This window comes from Oncorhynchus nerka, linkage group LG14, assembly GCF_034236695.1.
Source record: "Oncorhynchus nerka isolate Pitt River linkage group LG14, Oner_Uvic_2.0, whole genome shotgun sequence".
Taxonomy (NCBI): Eukaryota; Metazoa; Chordata; class Actinopteri; order Salmoniformes; family Salmonidae; genus Oncorhynchus; species Oncorhynchus nerka.
In genome coordinates, this window is record NC_088409.1 from 80,148,390 (window position 1) to 80,171,691 (window position 23,302).

Genomic DNA, 23,302 nt, shown 5'->3' on the forward strand with positions numbered 1-23,302 from the left:
TTCCTCCTTCTCAACCTACTACCCCCCCCCATTCCATCAGGTCTTTCTACCCCTCTTTCAATCTCTCTCGCTCCCCCTGGCTGCCCACCCGTGTCCCTGCTCGCCGTCCCCTTCTCCCTCTGCCCACCCCAGTGTCCCTTCTCCCTCTGCCCACCCCAGTGTCCCTTCTCCCCGTCCCCTTCTCCCCACCCCAGTGTCCCTTCTCCCCGTCCCCTTCTCCCCACCCCAGTGTCCCTTCTCCCCGTCCCCTTCTCCCCACCCCAGTGTCCCTTCTCCCCCTCTGCCCACCCCAGTGTCCCTTCTCTCCATCCCCTTCTCCCCACCCCAGTGTCCCTGCTCCCCGTCCCCTTCTCCCCCTCTGCCCACCAGTGTCCCTGCTCGCCGTCCCCTTCTCCCCCTCTGCCCACCCCGGTGTCCCTTCTCTCCATCCCCTTCTCCCCACCCCAGTGTCCCTGCTCGCCGTCCCCTTCTCCCCCTCTGCCCACCAGTGTCCCTGCTCGCCGTCCCCTTCTCCCCCTCTGCCCACCCGTGTCCCTGCTCGCCGTCCCCTTCTCCCCCTCTGCCCACCCGTGTCCCTGCTCGCCGTCCCCTTCTCCCCCTCTGCCCACCCGTGTCCCTGCTCGCCGTCCCCTTCTCCCCCTCTGCCCACCCGTGTCCCTGCTCGCCGTCCCCTTCTCCCCCTCTGCCCACCCGTGTCCCTGCTCGCCGTCCCCTTCTCCCCCTCTGCCCACCCCAGTGTCCCTGCTCGCCATCCCCTTCTCCCTCTGCCCACCCCAGTGTCCCTTCTCCCCCTCTGCCCACTCGTGTCCCTGCTCGCCGTCCCCTTCTCCCTCTCTGCCCACCCGTGTCCCTTCTCTCCTTCCCCTTATCCCTCTCCGCCCACCAGTGTCCATTCCCTCGCTCCCCACCCAAGTATCTATTCTCTCGCTCCCCCTCTCTGCCCACTACTGTGTCCATTCTCCCTCACTCTCCACTGTAATTAAGACTCCCGTCACGTTCTTTCAGGTCGTCTAGTTTTAATACTTATCATCATGGCCCTATTAAATATTGTTCCGTCCAGCCACACATCTGAACACCATTTTTTCACACTGAAACCCAGATAGAGCCACACACGATAAATTAATATCTCCCCCGAAAATTAGGAAATGCCAATGATTGGTTTGTGCGTGTTAGTTGATGTGTGTGTGCGATTGTTCGTCTGTGTTATGAGTCGGGTGCCGCAGTAAAATGTTTGAGCCATTGCTTTAATCAGGCTCTCTGACATATGCTTAATAGTGATTCACTTTCAACGGTCCTTTCCACAAGCAATACACACACACACACACACACACACACACAGAATAGCAAAAAAAAAAAAAACACCCATTTGAGTGTATGCTCGTGTGTTGGTTGGATCATTGAAAGTGACTTTTGTGTGTGTGTGTGTGTGTAATGGAGCTGGTCAGTGCTATGGCCTTGTTATTAATCCTTGTGACGTGTGGCAGGTGCAGTATAAATCCGAACGGGCTTGACATTTTCAAATCTGCACTCCAAAACAAAGCCATCATAAAGAGGTGACAGCCATGCAGAGAGAGCAGAGGAGAGAATAAGTGCATTTGTGTGTGTTCATGCACAGTTGGGTACTTTCATATGGTCATTTTTATTAACATGTCTGTGTAGGCTATGCATTTGTAGAAGCATGTGTGTATACGGTTGTTTTTGAGTGTGCGAGTGTGTCCGTCCTGGCGTCCCCTCCATCCCATAATGTAGATTATTGATCGGATCATGAAGCTGGAATGAGCTCTGCCATGGAAATAAAGATCAGAACGAAGTAAAGCACCTGACAGAAGAAAATAGGTTTTTTAAGAGGGGAATGCAGTTAAATGAGTGAAAGAGCCTGGAGAGATTGGACGCTCATTCTCATTCCACACCTCATCTGCTCTTTCTCTCATTTGTTGATCCCCTCAATCATACTCTTATTTGTTTATTCATACATTCATGTTCTTTTGCCATTTCTTATTTTTTCAGAACCAACTACAGAGGGGAGGCAAGCAGATAGGGCCATACAGAGAGAGGGCCATACAGAGCGCGAGAGAGAGCGCGAGAGAGAGCGCGCGAGAGAGAATGTGTGATGGTTAAGTGCTCCCTGGGGGCTAGGCTGTGGCTGAAGAGTATAAAATGGGATCAATAGCTAACAAGGCCTGCAGAGCTCCTCTCCCTCTCTCATTCACTCACTACCTCTCATTCTGTCTTTACTTCACCCCTCTCCTATTCGCTGGCTACATTCTACTTCCTGATACTATGTTTATGTGGTTAAGTTACGAGGGTCTCCATTAGCTGTTGCTCATGCAGCAGCTACTCTTCCTGGGGTCCACAGGATTACAGAGGACATGGACAACATAAGAACCTTCATCTCTCTACCTGTGTGATGGCAGTGACAGGACCAGTTGTAGTAAGGGTAAGAGGGTGAAGTCCACCAGCAGACAAGACCGCTTTCACCACGCTACTGCCATGGAAAGAGACAGAGAGAGGGAACAAGAGATACAGAGAGATCTCTGTGGTGGAGAGACAGCAAGCAAATAATGTGAGGATGGACAGAGAGAGCCAAGGACAGGCACTCTGCAGTGGGGTGAATGCAAGGGAACAGAGGTATGAGACAGATGGAGAGCAGACAGACTGAGAATGTTGGACTTGTTGCCTCACAATGTCTGGACAAGAGACTAGCACTACGAGCCAGCGAGTGTGTGTGTGTGGGGGGGGGGGGAGACAGTGTGTGTGTGTGAGAGACACAGTACAACATTCTCTCACACACTAATAAAAGCCATATGGGGGGCTAAAAATCAGAAGAAAAAGCAAAGAGATAACAGAGCCTTGTGGGACTACACAGCTTCCCCACACACACCAGGCTGCAGATAGCAGAGACTTGCAGGACTACACAGCTTCCCCACACACACCAGGCTTCCCCACACACACACCAGGCTGCATGTTGGAGATAGCTGAGACTTGCGGGACTACACAGCTTCCCACACACACCAGGCTGCATGTTGGCGATTGCAGAGCCTTGTGGGATTACACAGCTTCCACATACACACCAGGCTGCATGTTGGAGATAGCAGAGCCTTGTGGGACAGCACAGCTTCCACAAACAGGCTGCATGAAGGAGATAGCAGAACAAAATGAATACATTTATTTAATTATTTAGTCAGTAATAAATACATAAGCTTCAATAGCAGGATGGGATTAGCCAAAAGGTCACTGACACAATACACACAGGTGCACACACACACCAACCAGACACACACACACACTACAATGCCACTCATCCATAGAGGAGATAGAGATACACAAATACACACCAAAGGACACTCCTTCAGGAAATGAACACACACCCACCCACCCACCCACCCACCCTCTCTCTTCACTTACCCAGAGAAAGAGAATGACAGTAAGATACACACAGATCAGTCGGGTCCCTAACCAAGATACACACACGGTAAGCTGCGTGTATATTGGGGGATTGGGCAGGACTTGGCTGTGAGGGGTTGGAGAGTTGGCAGTGGGCTATATGTCACCACTGGCTACCCTGTCACACAGGGTTAACAGACTTCTCATCTCTGGGCACTCGACCTTCCTCCTCCATCATCATATTTTACATTGGGCTCCTATATGCTTCTCAGAACCATCTAGAACACATACACACTCTGTAAATATGCACCTGTAACCTATTCAGGTATGCATCAGGTGTCACTCTCCCAAAAGGAATCACTACTGTAGATCTGAAAACCCATTCTTAATCTCCCTGACATCCACTTTAAGTGAACACAATGTCTTTACCAAGAACGCAGAATAACTAGCTGAAGAGGAGAGCAATTTATTTTGGCTTTATTCAAAGGTTATACCGTTTCTGTATCAGTAAGGCCTAGGCAGCCCAATTCTGATCTTTTTCCAACTAATTGGTCTTTAGACCAATCAGATATGAAAAAAATCTGATGTGAAAAGATTGATGTGAGCGGTAAGAAGATCAATTAGCGGGAAAAAGATCAGAATTGGGCTGCCTGGGTAAATGTAGCCTAAGAAACCTCTTGACCTCATGTTAGAGTCTAAAACACAAAGGGAGCTCCTCATCTTGTGAGATGGTGTGACCGCCACCTGTTGGATATTTCGGGATACTGCTACCATGTTACTCCATTTCTGACTAACAAAAGGGGAATAACATCTAACTCAAAAAGCTTCTAGTTGTTCCTCTTCAGTGAGAATCACTGACCCAGACCGTGATCGGCCTTCAACTGCTTTCCGTCAACGATGTCCTGTTGCTATGGCAATGCTTGGCGACGATAGGGGTGTTTGGCATTTAGCAATGTCTCCATGTGACGTTGACTGATGGCTTTAATACACATTCTTCCTATTTAATCTCAGTAATCTATTTAGTCTGTCTCTTAATGACATGAACCGGGACGGTGGTGACAGGTTTACTTTAAAAGTTAATATCAGAAATATGATAAAAGTTTTTAGTTTGGTGACAGATGCACTAGCGACATGGGTTTTTCCTGAAAATTGACTTGAATAGGAAAAACTTTGGGCCCTTTTTGGATCCTACAACTGACAGCCACATGTTACTTTCAACAACAAAAAACATGGCATATTGTTGATAGACATAACCTGTGACCTTCCTTGTGACAAGGGTGTAACTGTTTCGTAATGTAAAATCGGCATTTATGAAGTTTACCTCTAGTCAAGGATGTTATACAGCCCTTCTGGTGAATGAGGTTATAATCAATGTGGAATTCCCTGACCAGAAATAAACTTTTTATGTTTCCAGTAACAGGCAAGATGAAATGGTGCTTTACCCCTGGCCAGTTCCCATTATCCTCTTCAACGCGTTACTATACTCTATGTACTACTGGAGGAGCAGTCAGCGTGTTTTCACATGTGCACTAACTACTAAGACAGTTCAGGATAAGGTTTAGATATGGTTTTGAGACCCCATCAAGTATCATAAAAGGACCTTGGAGGCAGTATCATTCATACATTTCCTCCATTCAGTCGAACTACCTAAGACCAATAAAGTCACGCTCCACTGCATGCCAGGCCCTGTCCAACATAAAGAAAGCAACACTAAACCACAGCAAATAAGGGCACAGCTAGATAACTGAACCTACTGGAGAAATAAATGCATTCTTATTATCCTTTTGTTCATATCCTGAAGTATGGATCGAAATATACTCTGAATTTCCTCAAAGTGTAAAAACGTACATGTGCCTCTACGAGTCCTGAATGTCACTTCCCTCATGATCTAGATTGTGTAGAAACCAACCACCTAGGATATCCTGATCCGATGAGTCTCATCAACTACTACATTATCCATCCCTGAACACGTTTACATGCACACAGTATTCCAGATAGTAGCACATATCCTGCTTGAGGTCTTATTCTGGATAAGCTGTTTACATGCACACAGTATTCCAGATAGTAGCACATATCCTGCTTGAGGTCTTATTCAGGATAAGCTGTTTACATGCACACAGTATTCCAGATAGTAGCACATATCCTGCTTGAGGTCTTATTCAGGATAAGCTGTTTACATGCACACAGTATTCCAGATAGTAGCACATATCCTGCTTGAGGTCTTATTCAGGATAAGCTGTTTACATGCACACAGTATTCCAGATAGTAGCACCTATCCTGCTTGAGGTCTTATTCAGGATAAGCTGTTTACATGTACTTTTGATATCCCTGAACCCATGAATATTCCTCATTTACGTTAACATGGGTTAAATGAAATAGTAAGTGAAATGTAGACACTATCTGTAGGTCTATAACCTCTCACATGTAGAGTAATGTAATATTAACTCCTGTATAATTATGCATTTCTTGTAGCAGGCCAAAAATGATAACAAATGTTAATTGTGTCTTGAGAACAGGAGTTGAGAAATAGGATTTCTGTCTTTCAGCATCTCTTGAGAAAATGTGAATGTACGTGCAAGTTATCTTTTGCACTTATGCAAAGCAGACAGTATTTCAACCAGATAAAATATACACCCAAGACGAACTGAAGTCTTATCAGAAACAGTTGATCGTTTTCTCAGTTTTTTATTTCCATAAAACCAGTCAAACTGATGACATTTGGACATCATTCCACTGTTCTGGAGTTATTGCATTTTCTCCCCGGTCCTTAAATGAAACAGACAACTTCACCGTGTTAACTGGGTTATACTGGAGTTAGTGCATTTTCTCCCCGGTCCCTAAATGAAACAGACAACTTCACCGTGTTAACTGGGTTATACTGGAGTTAGTGCATTTTCTCCCCGGTCCTTAAATGAAACAGACAACTTCACCGTGTTAACTGGGTTATACTGGAGTTAGTGCATTTTCTCCCCGGTCCTTAAATGAAACAGACAACTTCACCGTGTTAACTGGGTTATACTGCATTCATTCTATCGATGAAAGACATTCTGGTGAGCAATACTTATTTTGGTCTTCTGGGCAACCAGTTATGACAGAAGAGAAGCTATAGTTGACAAATGGCCTACCAAGTGCTGAAAATGATATAAGCAGAAACTTATCTAAATTAGGGGTGAAAGTGAGCTATACCGTCCAGTAGACTATGTTGTATCAGCAAAATACATTCTTCTGGAATTATGGTGGATGGAACATTGCAGGTATAGCCTACTTTAAGTCATTTGTTTGATAATCAGATGAAAAAAGAAAGAATAATCACAACACCCATGATACGTGAAACTAAGCCTGCGCAGACAGCGAAAAACAGTAAACGGGATAAGATATTTCCATGCCACAGTATCCCATCTAAGATCAGCATATCCCAGGCATCTTCTCCGGGTTTCTCATAACCGGGATTAAAGCTTTTTTAGGGTTATTGTAAAAGGGATATGATGTTTAACTCAAAAAACAAAATACTTGAGTATCCCGAATAACGAGATATTGGTGGGCATGTAAACATGGTCAATGAATTAGTACATTTCTAGCTGCTAATGTCTGATCTACTCTTACTTCCTCATACCACTTCTCGTTTCTATTTGTGGTGTAAAATGTCACATGACTACTTCGACATAACTCAACTATGAATGGCCCCCGGACACACAAACGTTTTGTTATTCCATCCTCGTGTGGACCTAAAATTGATTTCCATTCAACATCCAATTTTCCCTAACCTCTTACCCTAATTGTAACCTTAACCATAAAACCTAAGCTTAAAATAGCCTTTGTTCTCATGGGGATGTGGGAAATGTCCCCACGAGGGGACATTATTCTTGTTTTACTATCATTGTGGGGACTTTAGGTCTTTAGATAGAAGAACCAACCCACCCACACTTCATGGGAACAGGGTCTCATTGCCTCCATTGAAGCAGCCCTCTCGTGAGGTCATGTGATTAGCAGGTGGTGCCCAATTTGAAAAGGTGAAAGGTCAATTTCACACTCAAACACACACTAAGATTAGCCTACAACTACCACTAACCACTGTTTCAAATGAAAACATTAATGACTACAACCACACACAACTACAACCACATCAATTTCAGGAGGGGAAACAGTAAAACAGGCAGAGGGGAGGACAGGGAGGAGTATAATTTATGGCTGTATTGATTTCCAATGCTCCTTTATGGTCCTTTTATGTCAGTTTAGCACTTTGGCAACACTTGCTTTAGTGCCACATCAATACTGCACACTGGCACTGAGCTAGAGACGGGAGTGTGAGTGAGAGAACGTGTGTGAGTAGGAGAGAGAATGAATTGTAAATGTGAGTCGTTCATTGAGTGCAAATTTGAGACGAGTTTGAATTGGATCGGGTGTGCGCACCTGTATGTGAAAATACAGTACACTCGGAAAGTATTCAGACCCCTTGACTTTTTCCACAGTTACGTTAAAGCCTTATTCTAAATAAAAACATTTCCTCAATCTATACAATACCCCATAATGACAAAGTGAAGAAAGGTTTAGAAATATTTGCAAATTCATAAAAATATCAAACAGAAATACCTGATTTACATAAGTATTCACACCCTTTGCTATAATCTCAGGTGCATCCTGTTTCTATTAATCATCCTTGAGATGTTTCCACAACTTGGAGTCCACCTGTCAGTGGTGTAAAGTACTTTAGTAAAATACTAATTAATTAGTTTTTTGGGGTATTGTTGACTACATTCCTAAAGAAAATGTACTTTTTACTCCATACACTTTCCCTGACACCCAAAAGTATTCATTACATTTAAATGGTTAGCATGAAAGAAAAATGGTCTAATTCACACAATTATCAAGAGAACATCCCTCGTCATCCCTACTGCCTGTGATCGACTCACTAAACACGTTTCATTTGTTAATGATGTCGGTGTTGGAGTGTGCCCCTGGCTATCTGTAAATTTAAAAAAGAAAATGGTGCCGCCTGGTTAGCTTCATATAAGCAATTTGAAAAGATGTATACTTTACCTTTAACTTCTAATACTTAAGTATATTTTAGCAATTACATTTACCTTTGATACTTAAGTATATTTAAAACCAAATACTTTTACTCAAGTAGTATTTTACTGGGTGACTTTTACTTTGATGCAGACCTTTGGCACATCTACACCTTCACAATATTTCCAGTATTTATTTTAGACAGGTCTAACGAAGCATGATATGAAGAAAATGTAGTCTATTTCAGAAGAACAGAATAGCATACTACTCGGAGTTGTCCTTCGGTCCTGATCTGGCAATGCAAAATGTCTTTAGGCGACAAGTTCATTTAGCTGACAAGATTTGCTTAGAATTCCGAGGCATTATTTTATAGTATGTCGAATACAATGGAACAGAATAAAATAGACTGGAGGAAGTGCGCACCCCTATTTTGTGTTGAGCGGTTAACAAAGAAATAGGTATTCCTATATGCTTAATTTAGAGTTATTAATGTAACTTTAGTTGTTCGAACAAATGTTGGGCTATAGGTTTTGATTTTGTATACATTGTAAGGCTGCATGGCGCAACTAATGATGATTTGAAAAAAGTTGCTTGAAAGGCATGAGCTCTGCTTAGATTTTTTTGGTGCAGGCTGTACACTACATCACTCATTCACAATTTGATGCCTAGAATTTCATGGCGGCATCCCCTTTGTGTGGCCGTAGGCCCATGGGCTAGGCTACATGAGGTGTGCGACTGATTTTTAAAAAGTCACACAAAAAAAAGAGCATAGTTTCTTATGCTGGGCATCATTCCCAAGAGACATATAATTCACGAGTGATAGGATAATATTGCCACTATTCTTGATTGAATCTTGTCTTTACATATACTAAAAAATATATGTGTGAAATTTGATTTAGAATGGACCATTATCATGCACCTGTATTGCCACAGGGTCAGCGGGGAAAAATACATGTCATCTACAGGGCCTTACAAAAGTATTCATCCCCCTTGGCATTTTTTACATTTTGTTGCATTACAACCTGTCATTTAAATTGATTATTATTTGGATTTCATGTAATGGACATACACAAAATAAATGTATCATAGGTACACTTCAACTATGACAGACAGAATGAGAAAAAAAAATCCAGATTATCACATTGTAGGATTTAATGAATTTGCAAATTATGGTGGAAAATAAGTATTTGGTCACCTACAAACAAGCAAGATTTCTGGCTCTCACAGACCTGTAACTTCTTCTTTAAGAGGCCCCTCTGTCCTCCACTCGTTACCTGTATTAATGGCACCTGTTTGAACTTGTTATCAGTATAAAAGACACCTGTCCACAACCTCAAACAATCACACTCCAAACTCCACTATGGCCAAGACCAAAGAGCTGTCAAAGGACACCAGAAACAAAATTGTAGACCTGCACCAGGCTGGGAAGACTGAATCTGCAATAGGTAAGCAGCTTGGTTTGAAGAAATCAACTGTGGGAGCAAATATTAGGAAATGGAAGACATACAAGACCACTGCTAATCTCCCTCGATCTGGGGCTCCATGCAAGATCTCACCCCGTGGGGTCAAAATGATCACAAGAACGGTGAGCAAAAATCCCAGAACCACACGGGGGGGACCTAGTGAATGACCTGCAGAGAGCTGGGACCAAAGTAACAAAGCCTACCATCAGTAACACACTACGCCGCCAGGGACTCAAATCCTGCAGTGCCAGACGTGTCCCCCTGCTTAAGCCAGTACATGTCCAGGCCCGTCTGAAGTTTGCTAGAGAGCATTTGGATGATCCAGAAGAAGATTGGGAGAATGTCATATGGTCAGATGAAACCAAAATATAACTTTTTGGTAAAAACTCAACTCGTGTTTGGAGAACAAAGAATGCTGAGTTGCATCCAAAGAACACCATACTTACTGTGAAGCATGGGGGTGGAAACATCATGCTTTGGGGCTGTTTTTCTGCAAAAGGACCAGGATGACTGATCCGTGTAAAGGAAAGAATGAATGTGGCCATGTATCGTGAGATTTTGAGTGAAAACCTCCTTCCATCAGCAAGGGCATTGAAGATGAAACGTGGCTGGGTCTTTCAGCATGACAATGATCCCAAACACACTGCCCGGGCAACGAAGGAGTGGCTTCGTAAGAAGCATTTCAAGGTCCTGGAGTGGCCTAGCCAGTCTCCAGATCTCAACCCCATAGAAAATCTTTGGAGGGAGTTGAAAGTCCGTGTTGCCCAGCAACAGCTCCAAAACATCACTGCTCTAGAGGAGATCTGCATGGAGGAATGGGCCAAAATACCAGCAACAGTGTGTGAAAACCTTGTGAAGACTTACAGAAAACGTTTGACCTCTGTCATTGCCAACAAAGGGTATATAACAAAGTATTGAGAAACTTTTGTTATTGATCAAATACTTATTTTCCATCATAATTTGCAAATACATTCATTAAAAATCCTACAATGTGATTTTCTGGATATTTTTTTCTCATTTTGTCTGTCATAGTTGAAGTGTACCTATGATGAAAATTACAGGCCTCATCGTTTTAAGTGGGAGACCTTGCACAATTGGTGGCTGACTAAATACTTTCCCCCCCCACTGTATATATACACACACATACATGTTCCGAAAGGCCCCAGAGTCTGCAACACCACCAAGCAAGCGGCACCATGAAGACCAAGGAGCTCTCCAAACAGGTCAGGGACAAAGTTGTGGAGAAGTACAGATCAGGGTTGGGTTATAAAAAAATATCCAAAACTATCCCACAGAGCACCATTAAATCGATTATTAAAAAATTGAAAGAATATGGCACAACAAACCTGCCAAGAGAGGGCCACCCACCAAAACTCATGGACCAGGCAAGGAGGGCATTAATCAGAGGCAACAAAGAGACCAAAGATAACCCTAAAGGAGCTGCAAAGCTCCACAGCGGAGATTGGAGTATCTGTCCATAGGACCACTTTAAGCTGTACACTCCACAGAGCTGGGCTTTATGGAAGAGTGGCCAGAAAAAAAAGCCATTGCTTAAAGAAAGAAATAAGCAAACACGTTTGGTGTTCTCCAAAAGGCATGTGGGAGACTCCCCAAACATATGGAAGAAGGTACTCTGGTCAGATGAGACTAAAATTGAGCTTTTTGGCCATTAAGGAAAACACTATGTCTGGCGCAAACCCAACACCTCTCACCACCACAAGAACGCCATTATGCTGTGGGGATGTTTTTCCCCATTGGCAGGTACTGGGAAACTGGTCAGAATTGAAGGAATGATGGATGGTGCTAAATACAGGGAAATTATTGAGTAAAACCTGTTTCAGTCTTCCAGAGATTTGGGACTGTGTTAGAGGTTCACCTTCCAGCATGACAATGACCCTAAGCATACTGCTAAAGCAACACTCGCGTGGTTTAAGGGGAAACATTTAAATGTCTTGGAATAGTCTAGCCAAAGCCAATATATCAATCCAATTGAGAATCTGTGGTATAACTTAAAGACTGCTGTACACCAGCGGAACCAAGCCAACTTGAAGGAGCGGGAGCGGTTTTGCCTTGAAAAAAGGGACAAAAATCTCAGTGGCTAGATGTGCCAAGCTTATAGAGGGATACCCCAAGAGACTCAAAGCTGTAATTGCTACTAAAGGTGGCTCTATAAAGTATTGACTTTGGGTGGGGGTGAATAGTTATACACGCTCAAGTTCAGTTTGTCTTAATTTCTTGTTCGTTTCACAAATAACAAAATTGTATTTTCAAAGTGGTAGGCATGTTGTGTAAATCAAATGATACAAATCCATTTTAATTCCAGATTGTTAGGCAACAAAATAGGACAAATGCCAAAGGGGGTTAATACCTTCGCAAGCCACTGTATGCACTTAAAATAGTGAACTGAGGACACTTATGCCGTGGTTTATTTTCATGCCAGCCAGGTAGGCTATACTCCTTTTGTAAAGATAAGTAACATGCTTCATTTTAAGAAAGCTTAGAAATAAATATAGTAGGCCTAGCATATAGAAAGCTGATCCTCCTATTTTTAGTACAGGCCATCACTTTCTCACGCAATTGCATAGCCTATTGAAATGTTGCACAACATGAGCTCATGGGCTCTCATGAAGTGTGATTAGATTTCTGAATACATTTGCATTGATGTCAGAGTGATTAGACAGATAGAGTGCTGAGTACCAGGCAGTTAGCAAGTTTGGTAGGCTACTAATGACCATCAGCAGCATTACAGCTGGAGAAGCCTAATTACCGTGACTAAACACATGGAATTTGACTGCCTTCATGACACGTGACCGCCTGTGTGGTGGAAATACTGTCACAGCAACAGTCCTAGACATGATTTGGGAAGGCACACCTGTCTATATAAAAGGTCCCACAGTTGACTGTGCATGTCAGAGCAAAACCAAGCCATGAGATCAAAGGAAATTGTCTGTAAAACTCAGACAGTTTTGAGTCACCGATCTGGGGAAGGGTACCAAAACATTTCTGAAGCATTGAAGGTCCCCAAGAACATTGTGGCCTCCGTCATTCCCAAATGGAAGAAGTTTGGAACCACCAAGACTCTTCCTAGAGCTGGCCGTTTGGACAAAATTAGCAATTGGGGATGAAGGGCCTTGGTCAAGGAGGTGACCGAGAACCCGATGGTCACTCTGAAAGAGCTCCTAGTTCCTCTGTGGAGATGGGAGAACCTTCCAGAAGGACAACCATCTCTGCAACACTCCGCCCATCAGGCCTTTATGGTAGAGTAGCCAGACGGAAGCCACTCAGTTAAAGGCACATGACAGCCAGCTTGGAGTTTGCCAAAAGGCACCTAAAGGAATCTCAGACCATGACAAACAAGATTCTCTGGTCTGATGAAACCAAGACTGAACTCTTTGGCCTGAATGCCAAGCGTCATGACTGGAGGAAACCTGGCACTATCCCTACGGTGAAGCATGGTGGTGGCAGCATCATGCTATGGGGATGTTTTTCAGCAGTAGGGGCTGGGAGACTAGTCAAGATCGAGGGAAAGATGAACAGAGAGAGAAAAGTACAAGAGATCCTTGATGAAAACCAGAGCGCTCAGAACTTCAGACTGGGGCGAAGGTTCACCTTCCAACAGGACAACGACCCTACACACACACAGTGGCTTTGGGACAAGTCTCAATGTCCTTCAGTGGCCCAGCCAGAGCCTGGAATTGAACCCAATCTAAAAATCTCTGGAGACCTGAAAATAGCTGTTCTGCGACGCTCCCCATTCAACAAGACAGAGCTTGAGAGGATCTACAGAGAAGAATGGGAGAAACTCCCCAAACACAGGTGTGCCAAGCTTGTAGCATCATACCGAAGAGGACTTGAGGCTGTAATCGCTTCCAAAGGTGCTTCAACAAAGTACTGCGTAATGGGTCTGAATACTTATGTAAATGTGATCTTTTTTATTTTTTATACATTTGCACACAAAAAAAACTATTTTTTTGCTTTGCCATTATGGGGTATATTGTGTAGATTAATGAGGGGAAACAAAGATGTAAAAGCCTGTAAATGTAAGGCTGTATTGTAACAAAATGCTGAAGAAGTCAAGGGGTCTGAATACTTTCCGAATGCACTGTACGTGTTACAGGTGTGTTCATCTACATAGATTATGCCCAAACTTGTGTGTGTGTGTGTGTGTGTGACTGACCGGTCACAGGAGCAGGCCACCATCAGACTGAGGAGGTTGTAGATTATGAAGGTGAAGATCACAGCTGTGATGGTTCCTCGAGGTATGGAGTAGCTAGGGTTCTTCAGGTCACCTGGGACACAGCACAACACCAGGTCAGACACACACGTCTCTGATCCCTTGGATAACTCTTGAACGTCCCCTTTCAAAACTGAGCAGCTAAATAGAAATCCCATCTCTCCACCCATTGATCAAACATCCATTTCTTACCTGACATGTTGGATCCAGCCATGATGCCTGTGCACCCGTTAAACATGACAGCAAACACCGTAGCAAAGGACATCATGGTTCCTGTTGTGTAGTCCACAGCATAGTCAGCTAGGGAAGGGGGGGGCGGATTTAGAAATCAATTCAACCAGCTCCATGTCCGAATCCACCCCAAATTCAGATATTTAACAAAAGAAATGGAATTGATGAACATGCATGCCTCTTAGAATTCAAAAAGTACAAAAGCCATCTCTCGCCATTGCTGGTTCAAGTATAGTTTGTGTTACATATGAAGCCATCGACTTTTAACCCACTTCTCATTGGAGGGTAAGCTTTACAATGGCAAAGAAAGTGTGTCATTTTGTTGACAACAGGGTCTTTGAAGGGGCTGTGTGTGTGTGTGTGTGTGTGTGTGTGTGTGTCAGTGTGACTGAGTTATGGCGATTAGCAGAGTAATCATGTGGTTGATTTCCACACTGAAAATAAATCCCTCAGCTCAGTGAGGTTGGTTGGTTATGGTGGAAATGGGAGCCAATGGATATTTATGATACCCACTAATTACAACCCTGGTAAACACTCAGCAAAACAAGAGGCTTAAACCTATAATTGGTGTATGTGTGTCTAAGATAATAAACAAGTAAATTCTGCCACCATAAAGTATGCATAACTGTCATTACTAGCCTGTTCAAGATCCCGAAAGATTGGAAAGCTTCCGCGGTCATCCCCCTCTTCAAAGGGGGAGACACTCTTGACTCAAATTGTTACAGACCTATATCCATCCTGCCCTGCCTTTCTAAAGTCTTTGAAAGCCAAGTTAACGACAGATCACCGACTATTTCGAATCCCACCACCCCTTCTCCACTATGCAATCTGGTTTCCGAACTGGTCATGGGTGCACCTCAGCCACGCTCAAGGTCCTAAACTATATCATAACCGCCATCGATAAAAGACAGTACTGTAAAGCAGTTTTCATCGACCTGGCCAAGACTCTCGACTCTGTCAATCACAGCATTCTTATCAGCAGACTCAATAGCCTTGGTTTCTCAAATGTTTACCTCGCCTGGTTCACCAACTACTTCTCAGAGTTCAGTGTGTCAAATCGGAGGGCCTGTTGTCCGGACATCTGGCAGTCTATGGGGGTGCCACAGGGTTCAATTCTCGGGCTGACTCTTTTCATATCAATGATGTCGCTCTTGCTGCTGGTGATTCTCTGATCCACTTCTACGCAGACGACACCATTCTGTATACATCTGGCCCTTCTTTGGACACTGTGTTAAACCTCCAAACGAGTGTCAATGCCATACAACACTCCTTCCGTGGCCTCCAACTGCTCTTACATGCAAGTAAAACTAAATGCATGCTCTGCAACCGATCGCTACCCTCACCCGCCCGCCCAGCATCACTACTCTGGACGGTTCTGACTTCCCTCGGTGTCTGATTAGACTGTAAACTTTCATTCTCCAATCCAAAATGAAATCTAGAATCAGGTTCCTACTTCACAACAAAGCATCCCTCACTCATGCTACCAAACATACCCTCGTAAAACTGACTATCCTACCAATCCTTGACTTTGACAATGTAATTTACAAAATAACCTCCAACACTATACTCAGCAAATTGGATGTAGTCTTATCACAGTGCCATCCGTTGTCACTAAAGCTCCATACACTACCCACCACTGCGACCTGTATGCTCTCTTTGACTGGCCTTCGCTACATATCCGTCGCCAAACCCACTGGCTCCAGGTAATCTGTAAGTCTTCGCTAGGTAAAGCCCCACCTCATCTCAGCTCACGGGTCACCATAGCAACACCCACCCGTAGCACGCGCTCCAGCAGGTACATTTCACTGGTCGTCCCCAAAGCAAACACCTCCTTTCCTTCCGGTTCTCTGCTGCCAATGACTGGAACAAATTGCAAAAGTCACTGAAGCTGGAGACTTACATCTCCCTCACTATCTATAAGCATCAGCTTTCAGAGCAGCTTACCAATCCCTGCACATGTACACAGCCCATCTGTAAACAGCCTACCCAACTACTTCATCCCCATATTGTTATTTTTTTGTTGTTGCTCTTTTGCACACCAGTATCTCTATCCCATTTGTAACTGTTGTTTTTGTCGCACTGCTTTGCTTTATCTTGGCCAGGTCGCAATTGTAAATGAGAACTTGTTCTCAACTGGCATACTTGGTTAAATAAAGGTAAAATAAAAAAAATAAAACATGAGACATCACTCACATTGCTTATGCTCACATTAATAATGCTTCGCTATATTACATTCCATAAAGATGCACTATGCAGAAATCACTCAGCCATTTCCTGGTTGCTAAAATTCTAAATGACAGTTTATGTGAGAAAACAAGCAAGCATAGTGTAGAGAATCTTGTACCATCTACACTGCTGCGAAATATACATTCCATAAACCAAAAATATTGTATTATCAGCTGTTTGAAGCTGGTGTACAAAACCGAAGGCAAAAGACGAATGAAACTTAACGGGAAGCATAGAAATAGCACACATCTACTGCTTCTTAGACTTGCTTTCAATGCAAATGACAGATCTATAACACACACTTCTATTTGAATTTGGTAGGGGCACACAAAAAGTTACATATTGCAGCTTAAATCAAGTGCAATTCTATTTAGAATGACATACATTAAGCACACACACATTTATATTAGTGCACAACACACACACACACACTACTACCCCCCCACCCCAGCCATCACACAGACAGACCCTCTTTCTCACCATCCAGGTTGCCCAGGAGTGTGTTCAGTTTAAAGCCGGTGAAGTTGGCCATGGTCGGCGGCTGTTGCCCCGTGCCGTTGAGGATGGGTGGAGCGGCGGGCAGGAGGATGGTGCGCGGGCGCACAGCGAAGAAGCTGATAAAGATGGTGGCCAGCACCAGCATGACCACCAGGAAGATGATGAAGGAGGCTTTGGCGTAGATCTCTGCCCCCACCAGACACACAAGCAAGCAGAGGAGGAGGATGCCGGTGGCATAGAGCAACGACCACCAATACCCCGCTGGCAACACCTGGAGGGAACCCGCTGGGCTCACCCCATCTGGAGAGGGAGAGGAGAGATGGGGGTGAGAAGAGGAAGTGAGGTAAGTGAGAGGGTTAGCAGATTAAAAGGTGAGGCGGTTGATGAGAAGATGAGGGGGTGAAGGAATGAGGTGATAGTTGAAACAGACCATGAAAAGGTCAAAGGGTTATAATCCAATTCCATTTAAATTGTTCAGTTTGATTCAATAAGCTTTAAAAATGGGCATGACATGCATGTGTAGACATTGTCAAAGCAGATTAGTTTTAGATCAAATACAATATACTAAAAAAGTAGTCTGTTAATATAAACAGAGCACAGGTTGGTATTTATTGGGATGACTCATGTACTGGAGGCAGCTCTGCAGGGTTGTCACTAGCTGGCACAGCAAAAAGTAATAGAATCAAATTTTAAACCTAACCTTAACCACAATGGCAACCTTATGCCTAAGCCTTACCTTTATTAAGATCAAAAAGTTATTTGTTTTCATAAATGTATACAATAATTGCCAATTTCGAATTTGCCGCTGGCCCATCTAATGGAAATCACCCAAGCTCTGCCTCCAGGACAAGATTCACCCGAATAAACATTGACCCGCAAACAGAGCAGGAAGAGGTAGAGAGTATGGCTGTATACCTTCTGGAAGACCGAAGGTTGCTACTATGGCCTCGACCAGACCCAGGATATAGAGGGCACTGCTACACACATTAGCCAGGAAGAACATGACACCTAGACTGCCCCCAAACTCTGGCCCCAACGCACGACTTATCATGTCTGGGGAGGAGGGGGGTTAAGGCTGGGATACACAGGAGTTAAGAGTGAGTGTCAATGTGAGAAAGAGTGTGTATGTGGACACTATAATGAAGTGAAGGCCTTTAAAATGTGAATGTCATCAGGCACTGAAAGAAATAGACCCAGGCACAGACACTCATTCCCATCCTCCTCTCACACACTCACAATGCGCCTTGCAGATAAAGTGAAAACAATACCAGCCATTCACTGACACACACACACAAATATCTATACGTTGAGGAATACAATGCTACATTAATGAAACTGAAAGAGCACTGTAAGGTGGAGTGTGTGTGTGCAGCTAATGGGCCTGAAATGACATGTCTATACATCTATCATATAGAGCTGTGTGTGTATTGCTGAGGAGGATACAGTAGGCCCCTCCTGCATCCAGAGCTCCATTGGTTGAGATGGCACACACAGACAGCACGGTCATACTGATGATGAAGTAGGCCACTAAGAACATGGCTATGGCCTGATACAGCCCACACTGGCCCACCACAAAACCTGACGGGAGAGGAGAGAACAAGGACCACATTATGTTTTAACATTTCAAATTCAAATCATCTCAAAGTCTAACAGGAACTGGGTTTGGTAGTTTAACAACTATCTTACAGCAAGTTGGAACTTGGAATTTACAGTAATTGTCAACAAGAACATGCAGTGGGGAATTCTCATTGGCTTTCACCTTCACTATACAGTTGAGACAGCAGTTTGACCCTCCTCCCCATGCGAAGTTACACAATCAAGTAATTATTAATCAAAACACCAAGGCATCCAGTTATGTTTAAGAAATGTTTTTCAATGTCACACACAGTAAAATCAGTTTAGACTGACAATAGCCTATGGCAAAATACCAAACTTCTACAATGCTACCACTTCCTTGCAACATTCAACAATAGGTCAAAATGCAGAACAGGTTACTTTGTGCTTTTAACCAAAACAGAAGTCATCCAATTCACTGTACACCACTCCTATGCATTGAAACAGAAGTCATCCAATTCACTGTACACCACTCCTATGCATTGAAACAGAAGTCATCCAATTCACTGTACACCACTCCTATGCATTGAAACAGAAGTCATCCAATTCACTGTACACCACTCCTATGCATTGAAACAGAAGTCATCCAATTCACTGTACACCACTCCTATGCATTGAAACAGAAGTCATCCAATTCACTGTACACCACTCCTATGCATTGAAACAGAAGTCATCCAATTCACTGTACACCACTCCTATGCATTGAAACAGAAGTCATCCAATTCACTGTACACCACTCCTATGCATTGAAACAGAAGTCGTCCAATTCACTGTACACCACTCCTATGCATTGAAACAGAAGTCGTCCAATTCACTGTACACCACTCCTATGCATTGAAACAGAAGTCGTCCAATTCACTGTACACCACTCCTATGCATTGAAACAGAAGGTGCCATATTGTTCCATATAAGGTATAATGCAGTGCTTATGTTAAGTGGAATGGCATTCTTGTCTCTCAAACTAGTGGCTGTTCAACGTTTGCGTGTCTACACCACAGCAGCTGAGGCATCACGAGACGGGGCAAAACAGAGGGTGGAACACACCAAGGCAAGAGAGAGCACTCACCGACAGGCCACTGTACTTACCATGACAACTCTGTGGTAGAATAAAACAGCTCTGAACAAAGAAAACAGATGAGACATTGACGAATGGGGACTGTGTTTGTAAACATATCTTCAGATTATTTGTGAATACACTATGGATACGGATGTCATTATTGCCATCAGAGATATTGGACCTCGAGCTCTGCATCATGTGAATGTGATTAGCGGCTCGAGACTGAAGTTATAGCGCAAGTAAATAATCAATTTCTTGCAAGAGCTACATTTTACTCCATATTGTTAGTCCACTTGAAACTATTATATTCAATTTAAGAAAATTGTCGTACATATTTACACATTTATCATCATGACTATGACCCCATAACAATCCATTCCCAATCTGTCCCAGGATGCACTCACTACAGTAGGCTCTATCCGTTAACCTACTTTTATCTCTGCAACTCTCAGGAGTTCATACCCTTGTACTGTAACACACCAAGGGACTTAAGTGGCAAAAGGGTAATTCCACCAAGTGTTTGATTTCACCAAATTTTAAAATTCTGTCATAAAGAGCACTTTCAACACGTTCCCATCTCTAAAAACAAAAATAACTATAGTAAGTGCCAAATTAAGTTACAGGGTTAACCGGGTTATCTTAAATCCCCGTGTGACAGAGGGGATGGAAGCTTGTTGTGTGCATCAGGGAGGTACAATTAAATGCAAGCTTAACAAACAAAAAAATGTAAATGTCTAACCTGTCTATCTATGACTAACAGGGTTGACGTGCTCTGCCCGACCATCACAAAACACCAGAAAATGGCCAATGAGAGTAGAACCAGGTAAACTGCTTTACACTATTTAAAAAGCAATATGTTCAACATAATAAAACGAGAGTTCAATTCACGTAACAGGATTTACCTTAAAATGAGGGACAGATGTAAATAAATCACTACCGAATAAAACATAAAAAATAAATGGGTTTCCATCGCATTTTCAACTCTACTGATGGTTTTCTAAAAACGTAAAATAATAATAATAATAATAATATAGCGAGTGAGCCATCTCCGGTTTTTGCACGTGTGTTCTAGCCAACAGCACAGCGCAAGTATAGCCTACACGATACGGTTATTAGTGACAAAATATCAAATGGCAGCCAAGTATCGATGATCATGTCACCAGATTAAGCCCCTGGATATTTATTGGAAATTAGTATTAAGCCCATCGCGTGACTCCCAAGTTTACTTCGATTTTATGCTTATTATAGCAATATTTGCGAATAAAATCGTTTCCACCTAGATCTTGCACAATTCATTTTACCGACACAAAAATATCCCACCTTGTCTAACGTATTTTGTTTTGTCGACATTTGCAAAGTTTGCCGAAACGTGTTTCCACCAGGCCTGTCATTACATTTTTCATTCAAGAATGTTGAATAAAATTATATTTGAACGTAAAAACATTCTATTTAACATTCTGGCTTGTAGGAGTCGTGAGAGTTACCAGTAACTTTCCAGATTCCAACGCTAATTTCTGCCCGCTGTAGCATTCAATGAAATTCAACGTCGGGTTTCCAGGCAACAACTGGCTCAAAGTTACCAACATGGGCCTATAATAAAGCTATTTTGTGGGCATTGTAATAAATAACAGTAGGCTATAACGTTACTCACCAATTCGTAGGAAGACCACCACGCTGAACATAGACAGCAAGGTGGGTATCACCACACCAAAGAATGTGGAGAGCTTTTTGGGCCGGCTGTGGTGCGCCGACTTCCGCCTGGAAAAAGCCGGGGACTGCTCCACAGCCTCCCTGGGAAGACACGGCTGATGCTCCCCCGACTGCTCATTGACACTTGTGGAGAGGCGATAGTGCAGGAGTGGTGTCCTCTCCGACATGGCAAAGCTGCTGTTGGCTACTACGACTAACCAGAACTTAAAAACACCCTTTCATCAAAATTCTGTCGTCTTTCTCAACTAAGCTAGTTTCTAGAGTTCACTCTCAAACATTGAAGCAAAAATCAGTGCGCATGACTTTACAACGACATTGTTTTCTCAAATCATGTAAACAGACGCTGACCAACATTGGCACGCACCAATCGTTACAATCTGAATGCTAATCAATATAGTTTGCCTACCTCGACATTAGAAATACAGTTTCTCCTCATGTGGCCTAACCCCAATCGAAATAAGAGAAAACACTATATTGTAGTGGGCCTACATAACAAACCACACATTCTCGTAAAAGTTGCCCGTCGCATTTGTTGGCACTTTCCAACAATCCGTGACCATTATGAAGCTAGTGCCATTTAGGTCACGTAATCATACAGCAAATGTTCAAAATAAAAGTCCCCCTCAAGTAACCTAACGCAGCAGGGGTAAAATAAAGACCTGAGCGGAGTTCCCACGTTTTCAGTGGAAGGGAACCAAGGTTGAAGATAATGTATCCCTAAAAACCGAATGCATCCAGTTGTTACCATCGCCAGGAACAACCGAATGCATCCAGTTGTGGCCTACACCGTTAAGGGTAAGTTTAAAGTTGCTTAATTAAACATACAATTATTGAAAATACAAACAATATATTATTGAAATTAAATAACAAACATTGATTTACGGGATTTTTTTTATTTATTATAATGTAAAAAAAAAAAAAAAACAATAACAACACAATACGGACAACAGTAAATGTTTTTTTTTAACTACGATCAACTCATGACAGAACAGGATTTTAAAGTTTTGAAGTGAACATTTTCACATTGACCCTGTCTAGGGGTAACTTTGGATGGGGCCACAGTATCTATGCTGCAATAGCCTATGTGCCAGGTTATTATCTGGTGTACTGTAATCTTAGGCATGCTCTCTGGGACGACGCCTGATATTCTACTGTTCTACCTGCAGCTGAAGACCCCTGACCTAATTAACCAGGTGTGCTACCTTGTCCCGGACCTGCTGTTTCGACCCCTTCTCTCTCTCTCTCTCTCTCTCTCTCTCTGTCCCTCTCTCTCTCTCTCTCTCTCTCTCTCTCTCTCTCTCTCTCTCTCTCTCTCTCTCTCTGAATGCATGGCTATGAAAAGCCAACTGACATTGACTCCAGAGGTTTTGAACTGTTGCACCCTCTAAATAGTTTTCATTATAGCTCTACACATCAAATGTATACTGTATCATTTAAACTATAGAAGTTGTCAGCCCTGTACATGTGCTTGCTACTGTATTATGGAATCCCCAGCCCCTCTACTAATGGGATCTTGTGTAATGCCATGAAGATTTGTGTCATTGGGGTATTTTATAGAGCGCTGTAAATAAGGTCTCTGTTAATAATGATCATTTCAAACTTATGCGGTCAATCTTCATGGTATGACACTGGATCGCATTAGTAGAGGGTCTGAGTATACTAAAATACCTATGTTTATTGGTGACAACTTCTCTAGTTTAAATGGTGGAGTAGAAATTAGATTGTGGATAGCTATAATGAAAAAATGTTTTGCTAATAAGTGAAAGTAGGTCAACTAACAAAAAAGTAGCTAATGCAGTTAATCTTCCTGGTATGACACTGGATCTTATTAGTAGAGAGTCTGATGATTCTAAAACATCCCCCTTTATTGGTGATAAT

At 43.1% G+C, this 23,302-nt stretch overlaps 1 protein-coding gene across 1 annotated transcript in view; it reads right to left on the reverse strand.

Moving 5' to 3' along the window:
* Nucleotides 1-22,027, reverse strand: part of LOC115119511 (solute carrier family 12 member 9-like) — a 59,394-nt gene extending 37,367 nt beyond the window's left edge. Inside the window, exons 1-6 of the mRNA XM_065000475.1 lie at nucleotides 21,366-22,027; nucleotides 18,487-18,621; nucleotides 17,959-18,096; nucleotides 17,026-17,343; nucleotides 14,281-14,388; nucleotides 14,032-14,143 (exon numbers count right to left, since the gene is read on the reverse strand). Of these exons, the coding sequence (XP_064856547.1) occupies nucleotides 14,032-14,143; nucleotides 14,281-14,388; nucleotides 17,026-17,343; nucleotides 17,959-18,096; nucleotides 18,487-18,621; nucleotides 21,366-21,591 (1,037 nt within the window). The 5' untranslated portion in view covers nucleotides 21,592-22,027. The remainder of the gene's footprint in view (nucleotides 1-14,031; nucleotides 14,144-14,280; nucleotides 14,389-17,025; nucleotides 17,344-17,958; nucleotides 18,097-18,486; nucleotides 18,622-21,365) is intronic.
* Nucleotides 22,028-23,302: the final 1,275 nt, after the last annotated feature.